Raw genomic sequence first — 14,612 nt, 5'->3', positions numbered from 1 at the left:
GTATTCGGCTCGATACTCGAACCGAGTACTCGTACACCACTGTTGAGTGAATTGTAGTTGTTGTCGTTCAAAAGTGACTTCTTAATAAATAAAAAATTAAAAATATTTCATAGAAAATAATAAATTATTTAAATAATAATTTTTTTAAATTTGTAACAACATGTATCTTAGACTATGCATCTAACAAAGAAATTATATTAGCATTTATATTCATAAAAAAAATTAATATTTTAGTGATGGGTTTTATCATAAGTTTCTAAGATATGTTCCAGAAAGGTTTTGAACTTACTTTACTTCGTAATGCTACAGACTTACAGCTCGAGTTAGTTCGAAAACGTCGCGAGAATTGACTACACTCGGTTAATTTAACAGTCCATCGTCCTATTTAGCCTGTACTAGGCCTTGACAGCGCCTCACCAGGCGTCGCTTTACGAGAATCTATGACTTGCGTCGCTTTACGAGAATCTATGACTTGCGTCGCTTTACGAGAATCTATGACTTGCGTCGCTTTACGAGAATCTATGACTTGCGTCGCTTTACGAGAATCTATGACTTGCGTCGCTTTACGAGAATCTATGACTTGCGTCACTTCATGACAAGCTCCAGTTTGTAACCAGTGACAAACTTATGGAACATATCTCTTGAACTTATGATTTTATTTAGTGGGTTTTTGTTGATTTAGTGAGTTTTTGTTGAGTAAAATTCAATAAAACCCTAGGGTTTTTTGGATTCAAACTCGCATACTATTTTTGATCATTTAGGCTATGTAAAAATCAACTCATTTTGCGTTTTTGATCATTCTATAGCGAATTAAATCAACTGGTCAAAAGATCAAAAACTTCTGTTATGTATCTAACCAGCACATTGTCCTTGCAGGTTGTACGTTTCAGTAAATGAGCCCGATTTGGCTATTACCATGTATAAGAAGCTAAGACAGTATGATCACATGGTTCGACTGGTCAAAATTTATCATCCTGATCTGTTGGTAGACACGCATTTGCATTTAGCCAAGGAATTGGAAGGTGAAGCCAACTATCAACAAGCGGAACAGCATTATCTTTCTGCCAGAGATTGGAAAGCCGCTGTTAATATGTATCGCACCATTGAAATGTGGGAGGATGCTTACAAAGTAATTACTTATAATTTTTATTTTTTACGCAGAGCTAATTTAATTGTTAATGAATTAAATATTTGTGAACTTTGAAGGTTGCTAAGAACCACGGTGGGCCGGTAGCGACTAAACAAGTGGCTTATTTATGGGCCAAAGGTCTTGGAGGAGATTCTGCTGTCAAATTACTTAACAAATTTGGTTTGCTTGAAAGCGCAATTGAATACGCAGCTGAAAATTGGTTAGTTAACTATTTCTTTTTAATGCGCTTGGGATTAACTATTCGCGAATATTGGGATTAACTATTCGCGAATATTGGGATTAACTATTCGCGAATATTGGGATTAACTATTCGCGAATATTGGGATTAACTATTCGCGAATATTGGGATTAACTATTCGCGAATATTGGGATTAACTATTCGCGAATATTGGGATTAGCTATTCCCGAATATTGGGATTAATTATTCTCGAATATTGGGATTAATTATTCTCGAATATTGGGATTAACTATTCGCGAATATTGGGATTAATTATTCTCGAATATTGGGATTAATTATTCTCGAATATTGGGGTTAATTATTCGCGAATATTGGGGTTAATTACTCGCGAATATTAGGATTAACTATTCGCGAATATTGGGATTAACTATTCGCGAATATTGGGATTAACTATTCTCGAATATTGGGATTAACTATTCTCGAATATTGGGATTAACTATTCGCGAATATTGGGATTAACTATTCGCGAATATTGGGATTAACTATTCGCGAATATTGGGGCTAACTATTCGCGAATATTGGATTGGGATTAACTATTCGCGAACATTGGATTGGGATTAACTATTCGCGAACATTGGATTGGGATTAACTATTCGCCATTAATCGGGTAGTAAAAAATTTACCAAGGCCTAACTATTCGGTATTCAATAAGGAAAGCTTTTATTATTCCTTAAGGTTCGATACCCGAAAAGGTGTATTCGCACACCTCTTAGTAAAAATATTCTTCATCAAGATATAAAACTAACAAAAGATATATCCCTACAAACCCTTGTTGGGAATCACGTGGAACCTTTTTTCATTCACGCTGTTTTTCTCTTAAAATAATTCTAAATATTGGTCCGAGTACATTTTTATTACTTCTAGCGCTTTTGAGTTTGCTTTTGATCTGGCTCAAACTTCAATGAAGCATAAGCTACCAGACATCCACTTGAAGTACGCCATGTTCTTGGAAGACGAAGGGAAGTTTAAAGAAGCGGAATTAGAGTTTATTAAGGCTAACAAACCAAAAGAAGCAGTTTTGATGTAATATATCTTACAAAGTTCTAAATTACTAGGCTCAAGCATGGCCAAATTAGATTACCGGTGGTAGAAGGCCTGCCAGCTTCACCCGAGCCCCATGTTAAAAAACGACTAGCAAAAGCGCCCCTAGTTCCGACTTTCGCCGTTAGGTGCACTACCAACCCAGTTTTCCTCATAATGCTTTTTCTATGGAAAAAAAATTGGAAGTGGACTCTGTTTTAGAGCATTTTTAATATATTTACCGATTTTTTTCGTGGTCTAATTTTAAATGAGAAGTCAAGTCAGTTCTAATCTATATTTTGAGACCAATTTCATAATTTTCCGTCCGTTATTTGACGAATAATCAACATTCAAAGTTGGAGTTCTTTTCAAGGCGGAGAAATGCGCCGTTCCGAATTAAGCCTTGGTCTGAAGGAAGTTTACATTAAAATTTAGTGGCGCCGTTGAACCAAGGCTTAGGTTTTCCGAGAAATAGGTTTTCCGCCTTAAAAACAACCCCAACTTTGAATGTTGATTATTCGTCAAATAACGGACGGAAAATTGTGAAATTGGTCTCAAAATATAGATTAGAACTTACTTGACTTCTCATTTAAAATTCGGCCACGAAAAAAATTGGTAAATATATTAAAAATGCTCTAAAACCGAGTCCACATCCGATTTTTTTCCCATAGAAAAAGCATTAGGAGGAAAACTGGGTTGGTAGCGCACCTAACGGCGAAAGTCGGAACTAGGGGCGATTTTGCTAGTCGTTTTTTAACAATGGGGCTCGAGTGAAGCTGGCAGGCCTTCTACCACCGGTAATCTAAGTTGGCCATGGCTCAAGTGTACCCACGATCTTTTCTAAATACATTCAAATTTGAAGGTACGTTCATAACCAAGACTGGGAGAGTGCTCAAAGAGTGGCCGAGTCGTACGATAGAGACTCTGTCAGTGATGTCTTAATTGGGCAAGCGAGATACGCTTTTGAAAATGGGGAACATGCCAAAGCGGAATCACTTTTACTTCGAGCCCAACGTGCCGAATTGGCTGTAAAATTTTATAAGGTCAGTTTCGTTAATTATATTTGAAGCCAATTAAGCTCTGCTCTGTTGTTGCCCCTTAAAGGTTGTTTTTGCTCTAACCCCGCCCTCGTTTACAAGTTATTGGTTCCCGCCTTAGGCAAGGTAAAATTAGTGTTTAGAGGATTAGCCAGCATGCTAGGGGTAGCAATGAAGCCGTATACTATACATATAAACAGAAGTAGGATAAGGGACTAGAAGTACTGAGTTAACCAAATTCTTCACTTGGCGAAAGTGAATATTCTTGATAAGACGCCAACGGTTGGCCCTCTGGTAGCGGTTTCAGAATTTCCCCTCCAAAACGTGAGAGGCACGCGGTGGTAAACGGCCGAACTAGATTCCAGCACCCGCGTCCGTGTTTCGCCGCTTTAGGCTCAGGGGAAGGGGATAGGAATTTTTTTGGAACTCGACCAATTTTTTTCTCTCTAGCTTTAGCGCGATGGAAGCGGCATAAAATCCTCAAATTTGTTCACTAGTGCCAGGATCTACTACCAATTCTAGAGCTCTTTACTTCTAGTCCCTTATCCTACTTCTGGTATAAACAAGAACGGATTCATGGCCATAAGAACATAGGGCACGGGATATTCTGTCCCCGTCCTAGCATACTTAGTGTAGGTTCGCGTCACTTCATTCCGCCATCTATGACGGTCTGCAGCAACTATATAGATTATAGAAATGTATGCTTTTAGACACGTGACATAAATATTAGCAGACGAATCTTCTCAACCAAGTATAGAGTAGTGTCTGTAGAGAGGGGAGTAGAATGTTTATCCCTCCCTCTAGGCGCGCTTTTGTAAGAGAGGATACTGTACGCGCCTGGTAGGGGGGATGACACTGAGCTAAGAGGTAGAATAGAGTAATGTCAGTTCTACGTATGCAAACGTCATACCCTTCTATCTCTTAGCTAAGTGTCATCCCCCTACTGGGCGCCTACAGTATCCCCTCTTACAAAAGCGCGCCTGGAGGGAGGGATACACAGTCTACTCTCCCCTCTACCGACACTACTCTATGGTATGACGTTTGCATAGTAGAACTGACATTACTCTACGCGTTCTTGATATAAACTGTATTAAATGTATTAGTAATAAATAAATTTTTTATGTCAGGAAGCGAATATGTGGCCGGAAGCTTTACGCGTTTGCAAGGAGTATATTCCTTCAAAACTTCCTATGCTGCACGAAGAATATGAAAGAGAAATGTCCTCAAGAGGTTCTGGGTAAGATAATCATAGATCTCTACAAAGATGAAACTTAACGAACTTATCGTTATAATTTTTATACACTATATTGCCACAGAATTTTAGGGGGCTACGAGCAATTTTATGGTAGGGTTTACGGATTATTTTGAGAGGGCTAACTTTGACATTTGGGAAGGCTATAGCCCGCCGAAAAAAGGCCTTGCGACGCCACTGTTCAGGAGTTCAATTTTAGTGGGATACATTTTTTGGTAGGCTCAGAAAAATGTTGGGTAACTGAGGCCAATTTGTTAGTGGTCTAAAATGTTTCAAAATTGTAGAGTCACGAGAAGTTCGACTTCAATAATTTTAATTTTGGCAAAAAATATACAATAGCTTAAAGCATAAGTTCATAAGATATGTTGGCCATAAGTTTGTCACTGGTTACAAATTGGAGCTTGTCATGAAGTGACGTAGGTCATAGATTCTCGTAAAGAGACGCCTGCTGAGGCACTGTCAAAGGCTTAGTACAGACTAAATAGGAAAAGATGGATTGTAAAACCGCTTGTAGTCAATTCTCGCTTCCGTCGTTCTCGAATTAGCTCGAGCTGTAGGTCTCTAGCATTACGAAGTATAGGAAGTTTCAAACTTACGGAACATGTCTTATAATCTTATGTTTAAAGTAATAGGTCGACTGGCAACTTTGCCACAGTAAAATATAGCGAAAATATGTTGATTACGAGTTCAATTACTTAACAGTGCATTTTCCTACAAATTGTTTTAGAAACATGGAAGCTGTACTGAGCCAAGCTCAAGAATGGGAAGAGTCTGGGCAGCATGCTAAAGCTGTGGAATGTTACTTAAAGCTCACTGCGGCCAATACATCGAATCATGACGTCATTGAAAAAGCTTACTTTAAAGTAATTAAAAATGGTTTATAAAAATTATAACCGCCTAAAGTATACTAGTATTTTCTTTAAATCAGGCCGTTCAAATTGCTTTGAAATTTCTCGATCCAACCAGAGCAGTGGCTGTGGTGCAGGAAGTTGGACCGCGTTTAATCGCGATCAACAAGCACGCGTCTGTGAGTGTTTAACCATTAATTACTTATAACGCAATTTATAATTATGAGTATTTAATCAATATTTAAGGCAGCGCAACATTATCTAAGCGTTGATTCAGTCAAAGACGCGATTGATGCATTTTTGGAAGGACAGGATTGGAGTAGAGCTAAAAAAGTAGCGCGAGAACTAGCGCCAGCGTAAGTATAGGCCTACACCTTTGATTTTCAATTAAGGATATATTCTAGCTGTTGTATTAATTCTCTTGAATCAGATTGGAAGAGTATGTTGATGAAAGGTACAAAACGTTCCTGCGTTCGCAAGGGAAAACCGAGCAACTTGCAAGCGTTGATGTTATTGCAGCGTTGAATAGCTACGCGGAACAGAGACAGTGGAAAAAATGTTTAGAGATGGCTGAAAAACAGGTAAATATTTGGTATTATAATTAGAGTTGGCTTAAAATTATACCAATCTTTACACACTATGGTACTTCAATCGAATCATCAGCGCCATCTAGATAGACATAGTTAAAGGGTATGAGAAGCTTCGTTTGAAAAACCTCTGATTTATTTAAGATAGAATTAATTTCTGTGAATACAAAAATATCAAGCTTATAATTCTCCGATTTCTGGTTAATTCGGAAATATGCATTTGAAAATGCTTCGTATGAAATTATTCGAAATCCGCTTTTTATGAAAGGCTAAAACGTTTACCTGTTTTTGACGTCACACACGCGAGATGGTGCCACCCTCTCCGCTATCAGACCCAGAGTTTAGACAGGGGAGAAGCATGGACAAAGCTCGAGACGCGTATAGGATTCCCGCGCTTTTTTTCCTCACGTCATAGTGACGTCATCATGTAGGCGAACAAGCTCGACAAGACAAAATTATTGTTGATATATCGAAACTGAGTTTTCGTGATTTTTCAATGGATTTTTAAAAATAGAAACTTTGGTTCAATTATATTAAACAATTGATATTTTGAAAGTAGAGACTTGAAAGTGTAACATAATACCACTTTCGTGCTAAAATATGATATGAAATTGTAAATTCACATACTCTTTAAAATAATTTAAATATATTTTGAATATACTTAAATTTGAAGGGATACTTTATGATAAATGCTATTACGTTCTATTTTTTAATGACAATGACCGATATAATAAAACAATTCGTGCATTATTTAATAACTCCAAATTTATATTAAAAATTTAAATATTAAAGGGAATGCGAATTTATAATTTCATATCATATTTTACCATGAAAGTGGTATTACGTTACACTTTCAAGTCCGTACTTTCAAAATATCAAGTTTTTAATATAATTGAACCAAAGTTTCTATTTTTAAAAATGCATTGAAAAATCACGAAAACTCAGTTTCGATATATCAACAATAATTTTGTCTTGTCGAGCTTGTTCGCCCGTTTGATGACATCAACTATGACGTGAGGAAAAAAAGCGCGGGAATCCTATACGCGGCGTCTCGAACTTCTCGCCAGTCTAAACTCTGGGTCTGATAGCGGAGAGAGTGGCACCATCTGACGTGAAAAATATATCTGTGACGTCAAAAAACAGGGAAACGTTTTAGCCTTTCATAAAAAGTGGATTTCGAATAATTTCAAATGAAGCATTTTCAAATGCATATTGCCAAATAACCAGAAATCGGAGAATTAAAAGCTTGACATTTTTGAATTCACAGAAATCAATTCTATCTTTTGTTATATAAACGAAGCTTCTCATTCCCTTTAAAGGGGCTGGCCGGAGCTGTTGGGGTGAAGGGGGGGGGTGAAACTGTTGGTTAGCATATTGCTTACCCCCCCCCCCACGGCGACGCCATTCCTTATGGCCAAAGAGCTGGGTGTTTTCCCCCTGAACTAAGGGCGGACTTCACCCCAACAGCGCCGGTTAGCCCCTGTAATAACGCGCGTTCTAGCACTACCTTTTTAACTTATTTCTACAGAATAGGGACTTGGCATTACTATGTCATTCAACGTCAGGCTACCTTCTACTAGTGGTAAAAAAACATACCAGGAGGAGGGGCTTATACATGGCGCTGGGGGCGGAGTTAAGCCCGAATTGCCAAGTCCCTATTATGCTTATTTAGCAAGCGCCTTAAACTTTTCCTTTGAAGTATATGGTACTCTTACAACGAATAAAATTGAACAGGGCGAAGCGGTTTTACACAAATACGTTGCTCTGTACGCGTCCGAATTAATTAAAGACGGTCGTTCCAAAGAAGCGTTGCAGTTGTACGTTCACCATGGTGCCCCTGCCTACACTCAAAATTACAATATTTACAAGCGACTCACCCATGATCTATTTTCAACGCGTGGAAACGATGACGCCAGTGCTTATAAGACTTGGGCTGACCTTAGAGATGTTCTCTTTGAAGTGGTACGTTTCTTTTGGGGTTTTTGACTATTCTCATTATGGAACGGAGTTCAAGAGTAGCTTTATGACAGCAAGCAGGGTGACCAATCCGAGGGGCTGATCACTTGCGAAATAGAGTTTACAAACGCCCGTGAAATCAGATTTCCAACATCTTGAAATTTTTGAAATCTTGGGTGAAATTTTGAAATCTTGGAATTCTTAATTGAAATCTTGGAATTCTTAATCGAAATCTTGAAATCTTTGGAAATCTGACTTAAAATCTTTGAGAATTTTTGTTGAAATTCGGAAATTTTATGAAATCTTGGTTGAAATTTCTGGAAATTTTATGATATCTTGGTTGAAATTTCTGGAAATTTTACGAAATCTTAAATTTCTGGAAGTTTCTGGAAATCTTAGTTGAAATTTCTGGAAATTTTATGAAATCTTGGTTGAAATTTCTGGAAATTTTATGAAATCTTGGTTGAAATTTCTGGAAATTTTATGAAATCTTGGTTGAAATTTCTGGAAATTTTTCGAAATAAGTTGAAATCATAAAACTTTTATGGAAATTTTGAAATCTTTGTTGAAATTTCTGGAAATCTTGGTTGAAATTTCTGGAAATTTTTCGAAATAAGTTGAATTCATAAAGCTTTTATGGAAATTTTTAAATATCTGTTGAAATCATGAAATTTTTCCAACTTTGTTTGAAATTTTGGTGAAATTTTTGGAAATTGTAAAAATTTCTGAAATCATTAGGAATTTTTTTAAATCTGAAATCGAGTGTACAGATTTTTTGGAAGTGATTAGCCCCTCAGACCAATCATGCTATAATCTCGCATAATTCAATATTTTTATGGCGACAAATATTTAGGGCCAAAGTTTTGTCCTAAAGTATTATAGTGCTTTTAATTAGCTATTTTAGACCAAATTTTGGGCCTATATAGCCCAATATGTCTGGTGTACTAATTACGCCCAAAAATTGGGCATAAACCGACTTCAGCTATTTGTGCCCAAAAATTAGGCTTACCAAATCATTCACAATATCTAAGCCCAAAATTTGAACCTAAATAATGTATCTGGCTATTTAAGTCCAAAAACTTGGGTCTAAATAGAAATAGCCATATTTTAGAGCTAAATTAAAAAAAAAATTGTCACATTTGCAAAAACATTTGTCACATTTGCAAAAAAAATTTGTTTTAAAAGATTTTGCAAAATTTTCGATATTTGGTAGATTATCGTTATTTAATAACGTGTAATATTACAGACACAACAAATTGACAAAGAAGCGGAAAAAGCAGATTTTGACCAATTACTGACCATCGTGCATTATTACGCAACTCGATCTGCTTGTTTGAGTCAACAAACGTTAGAAAAACAGGCAGCTAAAATCTCCATTTCACTTCTTCGTCATACTGACGTCATACCAGTTGATAAAGCTTTTTACGAAGCAGGACTCGCGGCGAAAGTAAGCCTTACTGCAGTCGATCTTTACACTTTAGAAAATTACGTGTGCCACGAAAAAATTCATAAAACATTAGTCTCGCCAAGTTTTCTGTCCTTTTCTTTATGTACCTATCTTTTGTTGGTTAATTTGAGCTAATTAAGACTCGTGTTAAATATGCCTTCAGGGTTCATACAAGGTAAAACGTGGAAAAATCAGGGAAATAAATAGTTGACAAAAACCTCAGGGAATTTCGAATTTTTAGTAAAATTCAGGGAAATCAGGGAAATTTGCGTCAAACAGGAGCCGAGAAATTAAGCAAAATGTTCATAAACATATTCTCCATAGGTTTAACATTACACTAAACTTTGGAGGCTCGTAACTCTGGTTGTACTAGAGATACGGGGATGTCCTTTGAGTATCTTATAGTCCTATTTCCCCCCCCCCATCCAACCATACTAAAAACTTAAGATTCGGGTAAAAAGGGGCCAAGTAATTGAGGAAAATGTTCGTAAACATTCCCTCCATAGGATTAACATTACACTATATTTGGAGGCTCATAACTCTGGTTCTACTGGAGATACGGGGATGTCCTCTGAGTATGTTATAGTCCTATTTGCCCCCCTCCTTCGTTAACGTTTGCACCATAGGATACTCCATATACGGGAAAAACCTGGAAAACTCAGGGAAGTATATGGGGAAAAAAACCTGGAAATCTCAAGGGAATTTGTTTTCCAAAAGTTGTATGAACCCTGTGCCTTGATTTGTGGGAGACTTTTTCTATAAGAGAAATTAGTTAATAGTTCTTTAAATCACGTGATTTTCATTTTTAAAATAGAAAGTTGGATGGGATAACACGACATTCGTCTTTTGGAATCATTTCCTTGATTTGTGCGAAGTGAGTGGTGGTTTTCTAGTATTAAACAGTGAATTTTATTTTTAATTTCAATGTTATATTTTATTTAGGCTATAGAAGAAGGGTCGTTGGACACTGTGGACCATTCTGACTTACAAAACACTGATATTCCCTATGAGGTTCCTATTCCAGAGAACTTATACCTAAATGTATGTTAATAAAATTAGTATATATGTGCTTTTAAAGCGAGTCTCGGCTGGCTGTGGTTTAGTTTAAACAAATGGCACTAGATGCTACCATTGTCGAGGGGTGGAGTTGACTGGCCCGCTAAGCTTAGCAAAGGCTAGTATTAACACTGTGGCAAGGTAAAATTTATGTGTAGAAGATTACTTACTAAGTTACTATCCCTGTTGTGTTACTAAACATGGGGTAGAAAAATGTGTAGAAGATTAGCCATCGTAATAGGGGTGTCACAGGAGCCGACACTTGCTTTAAAGTTACCTTATGTTAAAACAGGGATAGATTTAATTTTAGAAGTAGGAATGGAGAAAAGAGTAATCTGCAGGGCGCGCGTCAAAGTCCCGGACCCCCTTCCACGGGACGGGGGGGGGTATGAAAGAAGAGGCGGGTCATAGCGACAGAGGTAAAAAGGAATTACTTATTTTTCGCCGTCCCCGCCAGCAACGTCATCAAAACGTAGTTTAAAGGAATAGCGAACTGATTTAAAAATGATCTCAAATCTAAAGAAAACCTTACTTTTTTGAGAGTTTAAACTCTTCTGATTCCAAAAATATGCTTAATAAATATTTAAATATGAGGGAAAACACAGAAAAAACACTTCGAAAACTTGAAATTTGGGGGCAAAAGCAAATTTGCGGAGAAGATTTTTGGCGGGTTTTTCTCCTTGCTACGTCACTCACGGCATCTGCCGGAAAAGCCAAACGCGAGCGCCCGAGACTCCTGCCGCGCGAATCTGAATAATATAGGCTTAACGCGGCGCTGAGACACTTACCGGGCGTCACGTGAGCGACACCGAGAGAAAATTTCTCCTTACTACGTCATCAAGCGAAACAAAATTTTAACTAGGCCTTTTCCAAACACAATACTTTGATTGCAATTTTATAAATTGCTACGAAACCAAATACAAAAGTAAACATATCATAATAAACTAGATTTTTTTAAGGATTTTTTCGTATTTTAAGTTTGTGGATGACGAAAATTATGGCACTAACTCTTTAAGTGAGCCAATAAGATAATTTAAAATTTTCGTTACGTGTTGGAGGGAGGGGCTGAGTCGGACTGAAGTAAATACTAACCGTTCACCATTCCTACTTCTAAAATTAAATCTATCCCTGGTAGAAGATTAGCCATCGTAATAGGGACGTCACAGGAGCCCACATTTGCTTTAGGGTTACCTTATGTTAAACTTAATCGTTTTGATTGGCATAAGTGAAATGAAAAATGTGCCATTTCGATGAGTTACCCTTGTGTGTCTCATTTCATAAAAGACTTGATTTCTCAGGAAACCGAAAGAGAAGAAATCCGGGAATGGATCCTAGCAGTGTCGATGGACCAAAAAGTGGAACAGAGTCTGTCTGTTGATGAAAGAGGAATATTTGAGGCTTCTCTAATAGGTGGCGGAGGAAGGGGCGGAGCCATTTCAAAAGTTCTGCCTTGCGTTATAACAGGTGAAGATTTAGCATGGCAAGAGAAGCGTGTTTGCATAAAGACGCTACAATAGGGGATAAATGTTTTCTATAAAAATAAAATGTCAGATCCCTGGAAGGCTGGACCCTGCTTGTCCAATCATGTGACGTAAAATACTTCGTACTTAGTGTCCGTTAACTGTGCATTGTGCGAAGTTTAAGATAAAAGTTTAAAGATAATTTACACGCCATGACGCGTATAAAAGTAACTAGCCGTTGCAACCGTCTTCTAACATAAACTTGATTGTACTAACAAGCAAATCAGAGCAGCTCCTTAGTGAAAGCATAGCCCACTTGATCACGCACGCTGGCTGCACGCGCTTTAGAAGCCCGTCCAAACGATTTTTTTTACATGTTAACTCGCGAATACGGCGCGTCACATAGGTTCGGTCTAAACTTTCAAACCCGTCTGGTTTTATCATGGGCCTCTATGGGAGGGGACCAGTTTTTTCAACGTTTTTGACAATATTAGTGCATCCACTGGTTCAAATCTCTTGAATTTTTAATGAGACGTGTATTGAAAGGTTTGATATTATCCTGTAAAATTTAAAGTCTTCAGCTATAATAGTTTTTTTTATAAAAAATAAAAATCATCACATAGTAGAGAAATTGAAGGGGCAAAATTCTCTACTAAGTGATGATTTTTATTTTTTATAAAAAAAACTATTATAGCTGAAGACTTGAAATTTTACAGGATAATATCAAACCTTTCAATACACGTCTCATTAAAAATTCAAGAGATTTGAACCAGTGGATGCACTAATATTGTCAAAAACGTTGAAAAAACGGGTCCCCTCCCATAGAGGCCCATGTTAAAACCAGACGGGTTTGAATTTTAGACCGAACCTATGTTATTCTCATTTTTAGGGTCGATTGAGCGGGCTTCTATAGCGCGTGCAGCCAGCGTGATCAAGTGGGCTATGGTGAAAGTTACGTTTGTTTCCGCTCAGTGAGTTTAGCTTGTATTGTGTAGCTAAAACCTGCACGTGATATCATTTTTCCATGGTTTTCAATGAAATACTGGTTTGTATACTAGGCCTGTTCGGGTAGTGATTTTTGTACTTCGGGTCGGGTACGGGTAGTTGAAAAATTTTCAATCGGGCCGGGTATCCGTACGGGTACTCGAATAATTAAGCCTAACTAAACTACCATTATTCGGGTAGCAATAATTCATCCTTGAATTTCTGTCTGGCTGTATCACTTCATTCTTCTCTAAACTCGTGGTTTTGTTCAGTTCCAGTAGCGCTATCTCAGTTGTAACGTCAGTGCCTAGGTTAAACGTGTGGAAGTGGGCGGCCATGTTTGGTACCGCTTTGGTTCTATTGGCAAATAGCATGGGTGACGTCACACCAAGCCTTCTGAGATCGCTCTGTTGGAAGAAGAAAGCCAGTGCCAAACCAATACCCGATTGTCCTAAGCCTTGTCACGTGTAATGAGCGGAAAAATTTAAATATTCGAATAGTTTAGGGTGTTAAGAAATTAAGTTTTCGGGTCGGGTACCAGACCGGGTACTTGTCGGGACCGGGTACTCCCACAGGCCTAGTGTATACTCTTTTACGACATACTTTCAATTACCGAAACAGACTTGTTATTCACATGCACCGAATGTACCGCACATAACCCCGAGTACATCTTTCTATAGTATACTTATTGCACGACGCTCCAAGAAGCTAATGTTACCTTTAACTATAAATAGTGCCATTAATCCTTTTTAAACCATAGGCTATCCCGTACTGAGAAATAAACTGGAGTTTAAAAGGGCTGATAAAGCAGCTAATAAGGATGACTGGAACAAATTTCTGATGGCGGCAAAAGTATCACACAGCACAGAATGTCAAGATGTATTGAAATTTATCACCCAGTGGTGTGGAGGTACACCATCCATGACCTATACTTTTCAGTGAAATCAATTAAACTTAATTAATTGCATTCAATACTTGCATAGTTGCTGTTATAATTAAATTTTCTTATTCTAGTCTTAAATGTCACTGTATTATAAAATGTTATTATTAAAGTTGTGTCATTATGTTTTTGACTGAAAATTTAAATTTTACAGCAATTCAAAAGGTAAACTTAAAGCAAAGCGCGGGTCCAGTGGATCCCCTACAAGTTGACTTTCCTCCTGAACTCCGGGTTTAGCTTGGCGAAGGCAATCCCGCCCACAATTGTCTCCTGCCTTCGCCAAGCCAAAACTGGAGTTCGTAAGGAAAGTCAACTTGTAGGGGATGCACTGGGCCCATGCTTTGCTTTAAGAGTATGCTCCCACATGCAGTTTCAACCGTTATAACAAATGTCGCCTTCTGGGGCACTCCTAACATACTGGCTAATCTATACACACAGATTTTGCCTTGCTAAAAGCAGGAACCAATCAGAACTCATCCACCAGGGCGGAGCTAAAATTAGCTTTTGCTAGTGAAGCACTGAAGCAGGCTTATGGAGGCATCTACTGGCATTTGTTTGAACTAAATCATAGTCAAAAGTTGCTTTATAAACAGTCAGTGGCTATGGGAAGAAATTTCTTGGTGGCTCTTACAATATT

At 37.7% G+C, this 14,612-nt stretch overlaps 1 protein-coding gene across 1 annotated transcript in view; it reads left to right on the top strand.

The window, feature by feature from the left end:
* Nucleotides 1-14,007, top strand: part of Oseg2 (intraflagellar transport protein Oseg2) — a 46,589-nt gene extending 32,582 nt beyond the window's left edge. The window contains exons 26-40 of the mRNA XM_089863630.1: nucleotides 877-1,129; nucleotides 1,207-1,349; nucleotides 2,253-2,411; nucleotides 3,271-3,451; nucleotides 4,573-4,682; nucleotides 5,425-5,560; nucleotides 5,626-5,724; nucleotides 5,792-5,901; nucleotides 5,976-6,126; nucleotides 7,867-8,094; nucleotides 9,335-9,535; nucleotides 10,350-10,409; nucleotides 10,478-10,576; nucleotides 11,890-12,055; nucleotides 13,796-14,007. Of these exons, the coding sequence (XP_089719756.1) occupies nucleotides 877-1,129; nucleotides 1,207-1,349; nucleotides 2,253-2,411; nucleotides 3,271-3,451; nucleotides 4,573-4,682; nucleotides 5,425-5,560; nucleotides 5,626-5,724; nucleotides 5,792-5,901; nucleotides 5,976-6,126; nucleotides 7,867-8,094; nucleotides 9,335-9,535; nucleotides 10,350-10,409; nucleotides 10,478-10,576; nucleotides 11,890-12,055; nucleotides 13,796-13,977 (2,278 nt within the window). The 3' untranslated portion in view covers nucleotides 13,978-14,007. The remainder of the gene's footprint in view (nucleotides 1-876; nucleotides 1,130-1,206; nucleotides 1,350-2,252; nucleotides 2,412-3,270; nucleotides 3,452-4,572; nucleotides 4,683-5,424; nucleotides 5,561-5,625; nucleotides 5,725-5,791; nucleotides 5,902-5,975; nucleotides 6,127-7,866; nucleotides 8,095-9,334; nucleotides 9,536-10,349; nucleotides 10,410-10,477; nucleotides 10,577-11,889; nucleotides 12,056-13,795) is intronic.
* The last annotated feature ends 605 nt before the right edge of the window (nucleotides 14,008-14,612 follow it).

The sequence above is a fragment of the Phalangium opilio genome, unplaced genomic scaffold, assembly GCF_054372755.1.
Source record: "Phalangium opilio isolate 3A_F unplaced genomic scaffold, DU_Popi_V2 ptg001170l_1, whole genome shotgun sequence".
Lineage (NCBI taxonomy): Eukaryota > Metazoa > Arthropoda > Arachnida > Opiliones > Phalangiidae > Phalangium > Phalangium opilio.
This window is presented reverse-complemented; position numbering and strand designations above follow the sequence as displayed.